The sequence below is a fragment of the Odontesthes bonariensis genome, chromosome 13 (assembly GCF_027942865.1).
Source record: "Odontesthes bonariensis isolate fOdoBon6 chromosome 13, fOdoBon6.hap1, whole genome shotgun sequence".
Lineage (NCBI taxonomy): Eukaryota > Metazoa > Chordata > Actinopteri > Atheriniformes > Atherinopsidae > Odontesthes > Odontesthes bonariensis.
The window spans coordinates 11,634,987-11,651,217 of NC_134518.1; the positions used below are offsets into that span (position 1 = coordinate 11,634,987).

Genomic DNA, 16,231 nt, shown 5'->3' on the forward strand with positions numbered 1-16,231 from the left:
GGACTACCATTTTGATATAATTGTAAAATTGTCTGAATTTTTGAGCTTCACTTTTTTGCACATTTACAACAATATTTGTCAACTTAGAGATACATTATTTTAAACATTTAAATCTAAATGTTAAATGTTAAATTTAAATGCTAAATCTAAATCTAAATGTTAAATGTTAAATCTAAATGTTACATTTAAATCTAAATGTTAAATCTAAATCTAAATGTTACATTTAAATCTAAATGTTAAATCTAAATCTAAATGTTAAATCTAAATATTTCGGGTGAAACTAAATATTTAGCTAATATGCAAATTCAAATGGCAGTAACAGGAAGTACCAAAATAAAACCTCATGGAGCTCTGTGGTGGCTACAGGTCATAAGTCCAGCACCCTTCATAAAAGTGACACTAAAAACTCACAGTACTCTTCAAATAAAGTTTCTCCAACCGTATTTGTTATTTTTGGTAGCTATTATTACGATAATCCATGTCCAAGAGTCCATTTCCCCGGATAAGATGGGTTTTATTCGTTATTTACCACTAAACACTCTCTGATCTCCACGAGCTTTTATTTTGGTACTTCCTGTTACCGCCATTTGAATTTGCATATTAGCTAAATATTTAGTTTCACCCGAAACATTTAGATTTACATTTAACATTTAGATTTACCATTAAACATTTAGATTTAGATCTAAATATTTAAAATATCTTAGTTGACAAATATTGTTGTAAATGTGCAAAAAAAGTGAAGCTCAAAAAACCAATCACACCAGTTTTTTAAACATTGTTTGAAGCTAAATGTGACAAAATGTTGCTGTTATTTTCAGTGTGAGCCGCTACAATATCGGCTACATACACCTATCCCAATGAAACAATGAAATGTAAAGTATTACAAAACATTTAAGTAATATAATGCACCCTAAAATTTCAACAATATGTTGATCACAAGATTTGTTTCAACTTGAAAATAACATGCCGTAGCAGCTTTTTTTGGTGTTCCTGATCAGACACTCGATGCCATCAGATTTTATTCATTTAAACCTGGATGTACATTTATTAAATAATTACATGATCATAAGCGATTAGATGCTAGGAAGCCAATCTATGTACAATGAAAAAGTGCATTGTGTTAACGAAAAGAAAACATGGGCACAATGAACAGCCTAAGAGAGGTAAAAAGTAAAAAGTCTCCAACCAAATTCACAGGCAGGAAGAGGGGATATCTTCTCACGAATCAGACTTACTTTAACAGAACCATTAAATATCAATACTATTGATCAAATGTACACTATTCATGTTTATGATCCTATCATTTTAAAACATCTATTTGAAAAGATACCGTTGTGCTCTGTGGTAAAACTAACTCAGAAAATATATATACTGCATGAGTTTAGTCAAAATCAATCTTTCAGGTGCCTAACTGAGGGCCAAACACAAACATTGTATGAGTCCTTCCTGACGGACCTGCAGCCCAACATGGATGCTACAGGCACATTCCCCATGTTTCCGCTGACACCAAAAATAAAGCGAAAAATTTTTTAACTTTGCCATCTGTGGTTCATCAGTATAAATGGATCGATTACACAGACAGGTGCAGGGACGTATCGCAGATGGATACATCAGGCCAACAAGTGCATATTACAGGATGAAAGTACCAGAAAAACAAAATTTATTGTTCCACATCAGTGTTAGGCCACGTCGAGGCTGTCCATCAGTGTGGGCATGAGGTGGGACTCCCGGTCCAGAAGGCAAATAAATGTGCAGACTTTTGAAGTGAGGGTGAGTAAGGAAGCAGGAGGAGGAGAATAAGCCGATGTCTTCCTGCGATGTTGAAGGTAGGGGAGTAAAGCAAGGGTTAAGCTGCATTTCCTTTAGTCCATTGGCAAGCAAAGTTGAACAGGCACTTCTCCCCCCTCATCCCTCTTCCTTCATCTCCCTCTTTAATCTCCACACGCCTCATTTCTTGACACACGAGGGCCAGCTCAGGCCTCCACAGGCAGCGGAGACGATTATGTAAAGGACCACCTGAAAAGAGCACGCAAAGTTCACTGACTGTTGGATTTTTCCACACACTGAGCACAAATTCCTTTAAAAAAAAAAAAAAAAAAAAAAAATCAAGACTATTAGGTTACAGTTGATTTCTACTTCAACCATACTCATTGCTGTCTATACGTACCAGACACGCCAGCACGATAACAATCGTGAGCTTCAGGTTCTTCATACACATGGCCCGAGCAAGGTTACGACTTGTGGTCTTAAACGTGACCGACTGGTGGGGCGAGGAGCGAAAAAAAAAGAAGAATATTATGTGGATAGGTAGCTCACCAAACGGCTGTCAAAATATACATTTATTTGAATATCATGCACCAGGAAATACACAGGGTGAACGCAGCACAATTAATACTTTTTCAAACTCACTGAATCAACAAGATTTTCTGTCTTGTCAATCAGCAGCTCCAACTTCTCTCCTCTCTGAGCTACCAGGTCTGTAAAAAGAACACAGAGAGAGGCGAGGTTAACCTGTGAAAGACAGAAAGTTCTGTGTGATGACGTATCTATCAATAGGCTTTGAGCTGCACAAGCCGAGTGTAGTGCAGTGCGTTTGTATTCAACAGAGGACAGACATAAGCAGTCTCGGTGAATTAAAAACTAATACAGACGAGAAGAAAAGTCTGTATTTTTGCATGGGGCGGGGGGTGTAAATGTAGCCTGGCGACGCCATCCTACGTACTTCCGCCCAAAGATTTTGGCTCCGCACATAGTCTGGCCAAATCCCCCTACCTCGGTTCGCTCAGTGTTTTGCCAATCAGCAAACAGTTGCGAGTGGTGACGCAGAACTCACGCGCGGAGTCCATTGTAGTCCATATAATTGTAGTTCAACTGCAGCGGAAATAAACATGGCGACGGAAGAACGCTAGAAGCTATCCATGAAGTTGTCTCAACTCTGAGACAAACGAGAGCAAGAGGAATGCCTCGTCAATTTTGTTAGTGGCAAGGATGTCGTAGCTCCCCTTCCAACTGGCTTTGGGAAAAGTTTGATTTATCAAATGGTACCGGTATAATGAAAGCGGATGTGGGAAGCGTGATTCGCGAGCTAGAGCCTCGCGAGAGTAAGCATGAACCTCGGCGCATAACCAACGTCATTTCTAAACATTATGATTGGTTAAGGGAACTCCGTTACTCCAATGAATTTAAGTTGCTGGGTAAGGTCCCGCCCTCCATGGAAACGGATTCCTCTTGGGTTTTCCCAGACTGTTTGACAGAGTCAACAGTCGGCTTTCGCCCAGGCTAGATAAATGAGGAAACTGGAGAGAAGTTCACCTATGTTGCGGACCATGATGCCCTTAAGGTCATCCACTTGCATCTGAGTCTCGGTGACGCGATCTGAACCCCGTGGGTCTGCGTGGTGTTTCTACAAAGGAAAAGAAGACAGAGAAAACCTCTAAGTGTACTTCGTGATGACTGAATCTGACAATGAAAACGCTACAAAAGCTAATATTTGGTAGCAAAGCCATTGGTGGCAATGGCGGCTAAAAATGCGGAGATTGTTATTCGCTGAAAATAACGCCTTGACTTTACAACCTTGCTTCATTCATTATGCGGCAGTGTTATGGAAAATTAATTCTTATATGCATTGTATTGAGTGTTACTGTGTATAACCTGCAAATGACCTTGCTGTAAGATACCACCCTGTCCTGTTTTCTTTTAATTCCTGTTTTACAACGGTGGGCTTGTTAGAATAGATAGAGAATGAGATAGCTGCACTTTAAGGGGATGAAGCTGAGTTTTACGACTATGTCTGGGTAACCTCAACTATAGTTGGGGGAGGAAAGGTAGAAGAAAGACACCTATACCCAATGAGCGTTAAGATACCCAATGAGTGATGATGTGACAATGGGCAATATAACTGAGTGTCTTTGTCTCAGTGGTCAGAACAACTCTGTATTTTGTACTGTGCTGTTCTCTCTTGCAAGATATTATTATAAAAGCCTCTTATCTCCTCAGAAGAAAATGAGGCGGATACAAGACACTGAAAGTGTTCAATCGGATCAAAAATGTTCAGGGCTGCAAGCCCCCTCCCTGAAAGTACTGGGTACTTTTAAAAGTACCACCTCCCAACATGGGCTGTTAGGTGCTGGTTCCTGAGGGTTTTCTGTAGTGGAAGTGAAAATGCCTCAATAGCCTTCTGATAATAATTCTGATCAATCAAATACTTAAATCCTAGTTTTTACAACAGTAGACCAAATACACTGTTTAAAACTACTCCCTTTTAACTGTTTAATCAGTGTAGCACTACCTTCCTTCCAAAGAGGCTTCTGTGCTCTACAGCCTTTCGGTTGAACCAGTGAAGTTCCATATCATTTAAAAAAAGATTGCAAAATTTGTAGAAAAATCTTTCCCCCAAATTATAGGTGATCTTTGCAAGAGGTATATAGTTGTTTATTTCCAATGACCATGTCGCACAGAGAGGAGGGATTATCAGATTTCAGTCACCTGACCACACATAAGGGTAGCTACAAAAACGCATCTGAGGTCAGGGCTTTGTTCATCTCGACAACGGTAATCGGTAAGAAAGGGTCCTCACCTTCGTGCGGACCCAGGTGTAGTGTTAAAAAAAAAAGAAGAGCCAAACTCAATGCACTATCTGAAACACCTTTCTGACCATGCAGGATTCAAACTTTGCTTTCAGAAAGGATCTTAAACTGGAGAGAATGGTAAAGGGACTTATTGGATAAGGTGCATTTGGTCTTTAGTTATTCAAAAGAGAGTGTGGCTTCTCTATGAATGTTTAAGTTTAGTTTTAGCTTCTGGTTTTCTTAAAACATTACGATTACACTAATGCGGCACATTGGCATTTGTTTCTGGTACTCACCATCTGAGCTGCCAGCGTAGAGGAGAACTCACTGTTCATGGCGTAAGGCAGAGCCGTTTGGGCTCGGGACCCGTACGTTGTCTGGAAGCGCTTCCTGACTTCACCAAGGAAGCTGAATGCACGCGACCTCTCAAAGTCCTTCCAGAGACAAGAGTTAAATGTGTAAAGGTTTAATAGCCTCAACCTGTCGTGCAATATCAATGCACCTCACACCCTCATAAACGGATATCAATCCTCGTCAATGGCAACAAATGCATTTATCATGTCTAAACCAAGCGTGTACTTACATCATCAGTGATGCACAGGTATATGATTCTGTCATGGCAGACGTAATGAAAGAGATAGCTAAAAAGAAAAAGAAGAGGGTTTGTCATAAGGTGAGAGGTGTGTCACACAGAAGGATATTTCCTTTATCAATTGCTTTTCGCACTGGTACACAATAGTACGCATGGGTGACGTCGTGTATCACCCAGAAACTCCTACCTGCCGTGGCTGTATGTCAGTTTGTTGTTCTCTGACGGAATTTTGGCTAAAATCTGCTCAGTGACTTCCAGGAAGTTCCCGCCACACCATGCATGTTTGGCCAGAATAGTGGTTCCACGAGCCACCACAGCAAACAGGATCGCCATGGCAACAGCTGGGCTTTCAGCTCTATCACTTGCTGTTGGCAAATTAATACAATACGTTGTTACTGATGGAGCTGAAGCAAGAAGAATGAGCTCGGAAAAGAGGAGCTATTGCCAAACAGAGTCGCGTCGTAGTTACTGGCCTTATAAGCCAATGAACTTATTACTGCCACCTATGTTTGTACGGACAGGATAATCACGAGGAACAAAAACGAAAGTAAGATAACGGGTGGCTGGGAGACAACAAGCTTTTTAGTGATGTTGACCAAGATAGAGAGTAGCGTTGGGCAGACAGTTAGTTGTTTAAGAAAATACCGGTTGCCATTCTTCCAGAGACCGAGCTAATGAACTTAACTGATACACAAGCACAAATGTGTTACCTCGATGTGTCAGCGATGTTCCAAGTAGCTCATTTAAGCTCAAATTCCCACATCTAAAAATCTTCCAGCTGCTAGCAAGCTAGCTAATCCCTTTCGAGTGACTTCTGCTTCGCAAATCCTTCAAACCGGAAACAAAGTCAGACTATCGCTGGGTAATGTAGTTCTTACTCGGTTCCTCGCCGTGGGTTATAATGCTATTGATTCACTCAGAACTACAGTTTTTCAGTCTACCTGTGACGTAGCTTCGTCCGTATGCCCATGTGACTGGATGGAAAACACGTTTTGTTTAGACCCCGTTTAGGTCTTACAGGCAAGGAATTTTTTTCCAGTTAATTTTGTAGTAAAGATTATGGATAATGCTGGCATCACATGTACTACATTTATACGCATGGTAATCAGTGAATTAATCTTAATATGGTTGTAAGAACACCTAACCTTTTACAGCAGTTTATCATACAGTTCGATTACTACTACAATACATTACTGTTTCACATAAAAGGTTGCTTACATAGGCAACTTCTATGGTGAAAGAATGCGCAGTCAATATGCAAATAAATGCCATTGGTGTGTCAGTAATGAATCACATTGCTTAAATGTTTACTTCTGTAAAAACAGTTTAATCAGCATTATCCACTCTACTATTATAGCCATTTGTGTTATGAACATCATAATGTCAATCATAATGCGTTTGGCTGCTGTTTTTATAGTAACACTATATTGCTGCTTTATAATGATTAACACACTTCACTGGCAAAATACAACTAAGGTTAACTGTAGGTTTAAATACAGTATCATTCACAGACAATCAGTGGCTGTCAGAACAGACTATCAAAGAGATGAAGTGGTCACCCAGTCTCTGTGCTAGTTATTTTTCATTTAAACAAAGTAATTCTTCAACTCCTATTTTATTAATGAGCTTTTGTACCAACTACAAAAATTTTACACGTTTCCAAAATCAGGCCAACAAATACTAATCAGTGGCTCAGGTATCAGCAAAACCAGAACGAGGAAACTGTAAAAAAAAACAAAAAAAAAAACAAAACGTAAAAAAAAAAAGATTAGACAAACGGTTTTCAGTGGATGCCTGCCTGTTAGACAGAGTTATGGGTAAAATCTCACAAAACCTTATTGACAAACGTAACAGGAACGTGAAGCATGGCCGGAGAAAGCGAAAAGAAACCAGTTCTAGAAATGGTAAGAAGCTACAATTGCTTATGTTTTGGTGGCGTATTGACCTAATGTACACTTCGAGATATTTAAACTGCGTTGGGGAGCTAACCTTTCAAAAATAATAAGCTAATAGGAGTATCTCGACCGCCTCACGTGGGTAGCTACAGTAGCTAGCAAAGATAAAACGGTTATTCCACCTAAACACAAACTACCCTAAAAACATTCTTGATTGCTGCAGTTTTAAAGTCGGGCACATTTTAATGTTAGTGTGTAGTTAAGGCCGTCAGTATATGTGTTTAGTATCCTACTTCTTTCTTGGTCCTTGGCTAGCTCAGAGTTTCTCCACGAGGGGTCAATATTTTAAAGGAAACTTAATGTTCCCCCACTTCATCGTCATGTTCGTCATTGAGTTGGATAGACATGTAATGCTGTAATGCATAATAACTGCCTCTGAGTTCTTCATCTTATACATTTTAGAGGAAAGCTATCATTTCTAGCCAAAGAGGGTTTCTTTCAGATACATTTTGTAATGCAGAAATCAGAGGGTATTAGAACCACTGGGATGTTATTTCAGCCCTTTGTAGAATAACACACTAGTTTAAAACGGTGACATCCATCCCTGAATATAATGGTGGCTCCATTGACCCAGTGCAAATGTACACTGATCAGCCACGACATTAAAGCGAACAGCAATCACTTTGTTTAGTTTTATGGTTCACTGACCTCTCAGTTGGAGACATCAAGCCCCTTGCCCCATTTGTGGGATTGGCTGGAAACAAGGCCTTTTTGAACCCCTAAACTTTCTCCATTCTTTAGATAAAACGATTTAAGTTTGGTCAAACCCACTTCAGCTTAATTTCCTCACTGTTGTGTCACTAAAATGAAAGGATGGAATGCCCTGTTGCTTCCTCCCCCCCCCCCCCCACATTGTAGGAGAAATGAAATTAAATGAAATGGCAAGTGTCAAGTTGCGAAGTTTGACCTTACTGTTTTGTCAAAAATCTTGACATGAAAACGTTCTCTGACAGTTTAGTAACATTATTAGAATTTCCTTGCACGTTCATCTATCCTGTGCTGTAACCACGGGCTTAGCTGGCTGCTCTGCTTGCTCGAAAGCAGCTCGATACTTACGCACACGTTAAAGAAACTGCAGCACTCCTGTTTTACAGCAGTGTGGATGAAACGGTTTATTTATTTTTATTTTTTTAAATAATACTGTCTTGTTTGCTGACTGTTTTATTTAATATGCTGGAGTCCCGAGCCAGCACCCGTCTGAAAGTTGAGCATGCCCATTCTCCCTCTACCTTATTCATTTGTTTATTTACTTTGTTTATTTAACTTATTACTTTGCCTTCGTAGTTTTCAACGCGATGATCATCATCCGACTGATGAGCATAGAAATGAGGTGAACTGTCATATTTCTATTCAAACTTACACATCTGTCTCCTTCAAGGACGCTTAGAAGTGATGCGTTTTGTCGTCTTCTGGTCATAGCTGACTCAGGGAAACTTTCCTGTCCAAAGGAATTTCCTTTGTCGATTTGGTTCATAATTGCGACGTACTGCTTTTTGGTGGTTCGTTTAACCCCCCCCCCCAATGCATGATAACAACGTGCTCCGATTGGTCCTGAAAATGCGAACCCAGTCTGCAGCTGTCAGAAAAAGTTGGCACAAAGCATCATGGGTGGCTACAAAAACAGCACAATTTCCAAATAAAGAATAATAATGAAGCCAGTTGTTTTTTTTTTTTACTGCTCCATCGGACAGCTGCACGAGACTTTCCACTTGCCCAAAAAACACAGAGTTTACTTAACCTGGGTAAGCGATAATGGGTGCGCGAGGCCAGCAGATGATAAAGGGGTTGTAAAAGTGAGAGGGGAAAAAAGACCATTTCTGTGTACATTTGTAAGGGATTTTTGTTTTCTTAAGGAAGTGTTTCTTTTGTGTTAAAGGTCCAAGCGGATGGGGCCGACGAGGGCTGTGTGACATTCGTGATGCATAATGAAGACCATACACTGGGCAACTCCCTCAGATACATGATCATGAAGAAGTCAGTGTTTTTTTTTTTTTTCACACTATCTTTAAACTCGGCATGTAGAGGTCACAGGTTTGAGCTCTTTTCCTTTTTGCATATGACACCCTCCCCTATCCTCCCCTCCCTCTCTTTAACCAAACACACACACACACACACACAAACAAGAGAGGCTCATTTGTGTGAAGAGTATGACCGAATGTGCATGTGTCAAGGGGCCTTGCCCTCTCACAATGCGTGGGGATGATTATGTCAGTTCACGATCCCGACTCTGTACGTGAGTTCTCGTTGTTCCCTGTGTTTTGGTCCAGCCTGCCAGAATGAGGCGAAAGAATGATTAACATTTTTCCACTGACACGCCTTTCAAAAAAAACAAAAAAACATTGATGATAATCACACATCTCACTTTGACTTTCCTGTTTTCTTTTGTCAGCACGGATGTGGAGTTCTGCGGCTACACCATCACCCATCCGTCTGAGAGCAAGATCAACTTTCGCATTCAGACGCGAGGTGAGAGGCGAGCCTTTGCCAATCTTCGCGCCACCCTACTTGTCAAACTCTCATGTTCAAGGCTTGCTTGTTTGCACACGTGTAGGACGGCCAGAGAACGAATATTTTCAGGCTGCGCTGCAAAGTAAACATGCTGATTGGAGTCTGGTGCATTTACTTAGGTCACTCGGTTGCACAAGTAGGACCAGTGTCGGGACTCCCGAGTCGCTTACGTGCTCTTACACGCCCTCTCGTTAAGAGCCGGAGGGGGGGGGGAATTATTTGTCAGGCACTTTGCCATTGAACAGCAGCCCCATCACATGAAAGGACTCCACAAGAGAGAGAAAACAACTTCTTGTTGTTGTTTCACTGAGTTTCTGGATGGACGGAGGATCTCTCCTCGCAGCAAAACACAGAAACCTGCCAGGCTTCAGGGAAAAAAAACAAAAACAGTTTGTCCACCGCCTTTAGACAGCACACTGGGTTTTTTGTTCCCCTCTATGACCACAATATAAATACTGACAAATACTGCATCCTAAAACCAAACATATTAAGTTTGTAAGGATGAGAGTTGCAGCCTTTTACGCTCGGGCCACACAGATTTCCCATATTCTGTTAAGGCATCAACGGCTCCATTTGGTTGTTTTCCTGTGTATGAAACATCTTTCCAAGAGATATTTCAGGATAACTTCAATAATGTTTCGATCCCCTTAGTTTGGTTTTGGGTAGACTTTTCTACGGAAGCCCTAAACGGCCATAGATGCATACATTTTATTCCATCCGTTTTCCCGTGATAACGAGATAATTAATTCGAGATCTCGAGAAAACCATGATCGTTTTCTGGAGATAAGGAGTTAATTTACCGATGGTTTTCGAGGCCACTTTTTCTCCCCAGTCCGCCCCTGTTTATATGTGTATATATGTATTTCTGGCAAAGGTGTACCCATTTTACCCCCCTTTCATTGAAAACTTAATAAAGTAGCCAATGTGGAGCGTTTGTGTAACAATTCTGCTTGTGAAAATGCACAAAGCAAATCCCGCTGGTGTGACAAGCATTTGAAGAATGGAATCAGGTTTAACACACACCAACCAGGCCGTTATCGTTTTCTCGAGATAATGAGTTATTTATCTGGTTATCTCGAGAAAACGATAACGGCACCTCTCGTGCACTATTCGGTAACCATGGAGACTGACTGGTCCCCTCAGCTGGTCACTGATGAAGTTGACTATATCAGCAGGATCACTTAGGTGTAAACGCCTATTGAGCTGCAGTCGAGCCAGCCGTCTCCGGCTACCTTATTCAGTTTTCAATAAAAGGGGGGTCAAAATGGGTACACCTTTGCCAGAAATACATATAAACACATATACACAGGGGCGGACTGGAGACGAAAAGTGGCCTCGAGAACCATTGGTAAATTAACTCATTATCTCGAGAAAACCATTAGAAAAAAGTTTATACGTGCCACGTCCACGTCTGGGCTTCTGTACTTTTCGGCAAGCATGGTGCCAGTCACTTTTAAAGGAAAAACGGAGGCGCTTTTCATTGGCGCGTCATTCCCCATATTTATTTACGTGATATATACTGCATCAATTTAGCTCTGACATCTATGACTGAAAATGAAGTGATTTGTAATACAGCATCACAAGCAATGGTTTAAATGGAGAAGTCTGATATGTGAAAATGTACATGTATGTGCATGAATTTAGGAGTATCTGTTTTTATCCTCCCATCCCGCCCCAACCACGTTAACCCATTAAGACATTAGCCGCCCCCTAAACGGGAGCGAAGGAATGCTCCCCCTTTGGATTGCTTGTTAATGGCTTGACGACAGCAGCACTTGATCTGCCTGGACATCGGGACACAAGTTGGTGCAAAGGCTGAACCTGAGCCCGTGTTGTCCCACAGCTTCTTGTCAAGTTAGGAATGCTCCGCTTTGTCTTTCCTCAAGTGACCCCCTATATGTTGAGTGGGGTTAAGGTCAGGTGACTCTGGAGGAAAGTCCTAGACTGTCAGTACTTCTTTGTCTTCTTTGTTCATTATTCTCCCAGAGCACGAACCGCTCTCTGTCAAACCAGAAGGCGTAGCCTGTCACTGGGGGGTGGAGGGCTACTTTTTGTCAGTTAAGGTGCACTTTTGTCTGTGACTGTGCGAGATTAAAGGTGATAGAGTATGGTTGAATGGGGCATTAATCCTTGTTCTGTGATGTGATATGTGGGTCTGTAATGGCTCAGAACCTCCCTAAAAGGCTCTCTGAAACAGCTATGTTACTATGCTGGGTTTAGAATGCGTCGTTTGCCCTAATTGGCGTTGTTTCAGAGCTTATCTGGCAACCTCATTATGAAATGCAGGTAGGTGTTGGCGCTATTCGGTTGCCGTTGCTTGATTGGCTGCCCTTGCTCTCACTGAAAACAGAGCTATAGTGTAATACACGGACTGAAAAGAAAGCTCATCAGAATCAGAATTCGTTTTATTGCCATTGTTAGTGAACAGTTTTCATTAACTAGGAATTTGCTGCGGCGTAAGGTGCAAACATGTAACATAGGATATAAAAATAAAGAATAAAAATATATGAATATAAAATGTACAAAGTGTGTACAACAATACACAGTATCCAATATACAGAGCAACAACAGTGCAGCTTCATTAGTGCAATTTTAATGATGGTAAAGTGACTGGGGCAGGTTATGAGGTGATTATGAAGTGTTCATAAGTCCAACTGCAAGGGGGAAAAAACTGTTTTCGGGACGGGAGGTTCTGGTCCGAATGGACCGAAGCCTCCTGCCCGAGGGGAGTGGTGCAAATAGAGAAGGGTCAGCTGTGATCCGACATGCTCGCCCCACAGTCCTGGAGACGTGCAGGTCATGGATAGATGCAGCCGATCACCTTCTCAGCGGAGCGCACAGCTCGCTGCAGTCTGTCTGTCCCTGTCGGAACTGACCATCGACTGAGCAAAATTCCGACTGAAGCCTGCTCGGAATCGTGCAAGCTCTGTGAAACTGTACTCCGTGAAATGCGCAGAGCAAAGGAAAAGTCGGCGGTTGTATGTACTGGGGATGCTGTTAAAAATAAATAAAAGCCATTGATCGCGAACATTGCTTTCCGGGGGAAGAATATGTAACGATCGTAGTCCGCTTTCACAGCCTTGGAAGGCTCACCAGTTCCTGTTTCTCGCCGAAGGGGCGTGTCTGAAACGGGGTGGCTGTGGATTTGGGTGTGTGTGTGTGGGGGGGGGGGGGGGGGGGGGGGGGGCGATTGCTGAAAAAGTGACGTCACTTTTTCACAAAAACGGATTGGCACTTTTTCTGGGGGATATTAAAAAAAGGGGAGTACTTGAAACAGAGGTTCTGACACTTGCTGGCACTTCGTGTGTACTCCCCACAGCGGGGAGACTCAGAACTAACACCAAAAACATGAAAAAGATGATTTTGGTTCTCTATCCCCTTTAAGTGCTACTATGGCCAAAATGGGCTTAATGCAGCGGCTGCAGCTTCATTCTCTTGTCCACCGTCAGTTTCAGGGGGAGTTCCAGCTGCAGAGCCGCTGCGGAGGGGCCTGAACGAACTCAACGAAGTCTGCCAACATGTTCTCAACACCTTTCAGGTACCGTGTTGATGAGCTCAGGTGTGCCTGTGAAAGCAAGTGAAATATTTTTGAGTACATGTTGCAAGCTACCTTTCTTGGGAATGATGTGAAATGCAGAAGTTAACAGATCTTACCCAAGTTTCCCGACTGGCGAAAATGCGGCTTTTCTTTGCCTTTTCCTGATGAGAAGTCAGGAAAGTCGGAATGTTCCACTGCCCAGTCTGGTTGCGACCTTGTTAACACTGTTTACACGGCAGCCTCTTACTCAGACTAAGGTCCTACTCAGGTTCATGTTACCGTAGCCGTGTTTGAACTCCTAATTCTGACTTCTTTTTTTTTTTCTATCATCTTCCAGGCAAGAGTCAATGAGTTCAACGAAAGACAGGAGCAGCCCATGGAATGATGGTCATCCTTTTTATTTTAAAGCGTTCCCTTTTTGTATACTTACTCGAGAGAGGAGTGACGTTTCTCCAACACCCCTCCCCCCCCACAGAATAGTCTGATAAAGTCACACTTAAACATTTGTACAGTGTTGTTTTTGTACGATGCTCAGATTGATGTATGATGTATAATAAATGTGTATAATATGCATGTTTATCATTCCTGAACCCTATCTGAAACACGACACTTGTTTTTTGGGGGATTTCGTGCAGATCTTGTGGCGGCCTTCGCTCTGCGATATTTATTTTCACAACCACTCCTATAACAGCGTTTTGAAAGACGTCCAAACCCTGAATGATAAGTCTGTCAAACAGCAGATTGCGCTCATTTTGACCTTTGAAGCCGAGTTTGATGAGCGAAGAAGAAATGGAAGCTGGAATGTTCTTATTAGCGGGAGGAATGTGGGGCGAGAGGCTCCATACAGTGCCAGGAAGACAGAAGGGGAAATGAGGGTAAGAGCTGTGAGGAATAGGGTTGAAGTAATTTGAGGTCAATCACGTCCCACTGTCGAGTCACATGACCACATGGTGCGGTTTGTGGGAACGGAGCAAAACCCATTGAACTAAATGAGTGAGAAACAGAGTCTGAGAGGAAAGGTTGACTTAAGCTTGAAATGGGGGATAAACTTTGCTTTCTTGCAAAGAATTACGTGAAAGAGATCAATGTCACCATGTCTGCTGGTTAATGAAGTCAAAGCCAGCAAGTATTTAGAGTAGTTCTGCATAAATATTGGAAATGGAAGGAAAAAGCTTCCACAGGCACAAGATGTTTCAACAAGCACCCGCAAGGTTCACCATTTCATGTTACATATGGTTTAATCCGTTTAACAGCCTTTGGAGAGATTAATGGGCCAAGATGAAAATCAAATCTGGCAAATAGCAGCATCAACGTATGCAGTGTTATGTCTTTGGGTCCCATACCTCACTCACTGACTGCCAAGGTTTTACTTCCAAGAACTGAAAACAATGTCCATGTAATTATATCTGTCTAAATGACCTTTGAGCAAATGAAAACAGGCGCTGAATTAGAATGTCATTTCTAAAGGGTTAATGCAGTGTTTTTTTGTGAAACCCCTTGAATTAAAACAGAAAGTGAGTGCATCCTGTTTGCTTTACTTCAAATCTGTTGCTGACCTCATTTGTGCATGTAACTTATCTACTCACAAGAAAAGAGTGAAAACTTGACGGAAGATTCCGTCGAATTTACAGAGTAAACCCGTTTGAATTACGCCCGGCAGAACAGGTTTAGATAGAGGCTTCAGATCCGATTGTTGGGGCATTGTTAAAGGCTGCTGCAACGCAGGTAGAGGAGTCGTGTCACCAGGGGCGATTCTAGAAAATTGTTGACCGTGGGGCCCAGGCACAGAACACCGACTGGCAAAAGGTGGCACAGGTAAGTGACATGCGAAACCTTCGATAGAAATATGTAAATACATATCTAGATTTTAGGAAATGGAAGTTTTCTGTAATTAACGCGGTTGATTTATGTAAAAAGGAAAGGAAGCACAATTTGTCAAAGCACGTGGCAAGTTTTTTTTTTTTTTTTTAAAGCTTTAGCAGTATTTATTCAGCAGTCTATGCCAGTTAGCTTGGCACAGCCATTAGATCTAGTGACCGCTGGAACATCCTGTTTATCAATTGTAAAGTCTTGACAGATACGTGTTAATAAGCAAGTGACAAGACTTCTGTATAAATGCTAAACGTGGTAGTACTGATGTAGAAATATCACAGAACTTTTGAGATAAAAGAAAAAAAAAATGTACTGGCATGGTGACACCGTGTTTACCTGACTCCCGCCCTCTGGTATTCGGTTGTGTGAGGAAAGGGAACGCCCCCGCGTGTAGTTGGTGAACGCAGCCAGATGATGTGAGTCAGGTTAACACCGTGTGATCACATGCAGCCAAATCTGCACATGGTTTGTGCTGCCTCGTGCAGGCTCAGGACTGGAGCACCTGCCCCTTTAGCCCGTTCTGCCCAAAGTGCCCTTTTGTCAAAAGTTTTTTTTTTTTTTTGTAAGTGTGTATATGAAAGTCTGTCTGTGTGGCCCAAAATAACTAAAACAAAATAATAATAATTTAGATCTACCCTCGGTCGGTCACATGATCCACAAAGACGTTTTATTATTATTATTTTAATCAATACTTCTCAACAAGTACATAAAAACCACAGAGGAGGATTTCTTTTAACTGAAAATGCCAAACAAAGAACACAACTCAATAGTTTTAGCTGCTTTTGTTATTAAGTCAGATCTAGAATTCATGGCTTGGCTTCATTATCAAAAATGAACAATAACGGTTTATTTGGCCTTGTGAATGTGGAATGTTGCTATAATGATCAAATTAATCCCATACAGTTGTTTAGCTTTGTTATTATTGTAATCAGGAAAACCAAACAACAGAAAAACCAGAGTCAATATTATCAATTTCATCACGGGACACATCTTTCCAGAATATGTTAGTGGCAAGGCCTCGCCAAAATAGGTGAAACACCACATTTTTTTTTTTTTTTAAACTTAAGAAAGTAATGACTTGCAGGATAAAATATATGTAAGATTTTAAAAAGAAGATTCTCTTACTTTATTGGTGAAAAGAAATTTGTTTGTTAACCCTGAGATGAGGGAAACTTCCAGAGACAGAGGCAACTTAAAC

At 41.5% G+C, this 16,231-nt stretch overlaps 2 protein-coding genes across 2 annotated transcripts; one reads left to right on the forward strand and one right to left on the reverse strand.

Moving 5' to 3' along the window:
* Positions 1-878: 878 nt before the first annotated feature.
* sybl1 (synaptobrevin-like 1) lies at positions 879-5,998 on the reverse strand. The gene is made up of 8 exons (XM_075480964.1): positions 5,871-5,998; positions 5,348-5,525; positions 5,152-5,209; positions 4,865-5,002; positions 3,313-3,403; positions 2,410-2,477; positions 2,168-2,260; positions 879-2,016 (listed from the first exon to the last, which is right to left on the reverse strand). The coding sequence occupies exons 2-8, from the start codon at positions 5,491-5,493 to the stop codon at positions 1,948-1,950; spliced, it is 663 nt and encodes a 220-aa protein (XP_075337079.1). The 5' UTR covers positions 5,494-5,525; positions 5,871-5,998; the 3' UTR covers positions 879-1,947.
* Positions 5,999-6,996: 998 nt separating this feature from the next.
* On the forward strand, positions 6,997-13,732 carry polr1d (RNA polymerase I and III subunit D). Its single transcript, XM_075480965.1, has 5 exons — positions 6,997-7,064; positions 8,992-9,089; positions 9,505-9,581; positions 13,073-13,161; positions 13,499-13,732. Exons 1-5 carry the CDS (start codon positions 7,026-7,028, stop codon positions 13,544-13,546), a joined length of 351 nt encoding a protein of 116 aa, XP_075337080.1. The 5' UTR covers positions 6,997-7,025; the 3' UTR covers positions 13,547-13,732.
* Positions 13,733-16,231: the final 2,499 nt, after the last annotated feature.

What these genes read in the sequence shown, in the direction of transcription:
- sybl1 (XM_075480964.1), bottom strand. Translation starts at nt 5,493, where the DNA reads ATGGCGATCCTGTTTGCTGTGGTGGCTCGTGGAACCACTATTCTGGCC. An exon ending in ACCTGTGCATCACTGATGAT is followed by an intron (nt 5,003 to 5,151) that starts GTAAGTACACGC and finishes TGTCTCTGGAAG; the next exon opens with GACTTTGAGAGGTCGCGTGC. An exon ending in TTATCGTGCTGGCGTGTCTG is followed by an intron (nt 2,017 to 2,167) that starts GTACGTATAGAC and finishes TGCTCTTTTCAG; the next exon opens with GTGGTCCTTTACATAATCGT.
- polr1d (XM_075480965.1), top strand. Translation starts at nt 7,026, where the DNA reads ATGGCCGGAGAAAGCGAAAAGAAACCAGTTCTAGAAATG. An exon ending in AGAAACCAGTTCTAGAAATG is followed by an intron (nt 7,065 to 8,991) that starts GTAAGAAGCTAC and finishes TTTGTGTTAAAG; the next exon opens with GTCCAAGCGGATGGGGCCGA. An exon ending in CTTTCGCATTCAGACGCGAG is followed by an intron (nt 9,582 to 13,072) that starts GTGAGAGGCGAG and finishes GTCCACCGTCAG; the next exon opens with TTTCAGGGGGAGTTCCAGCT.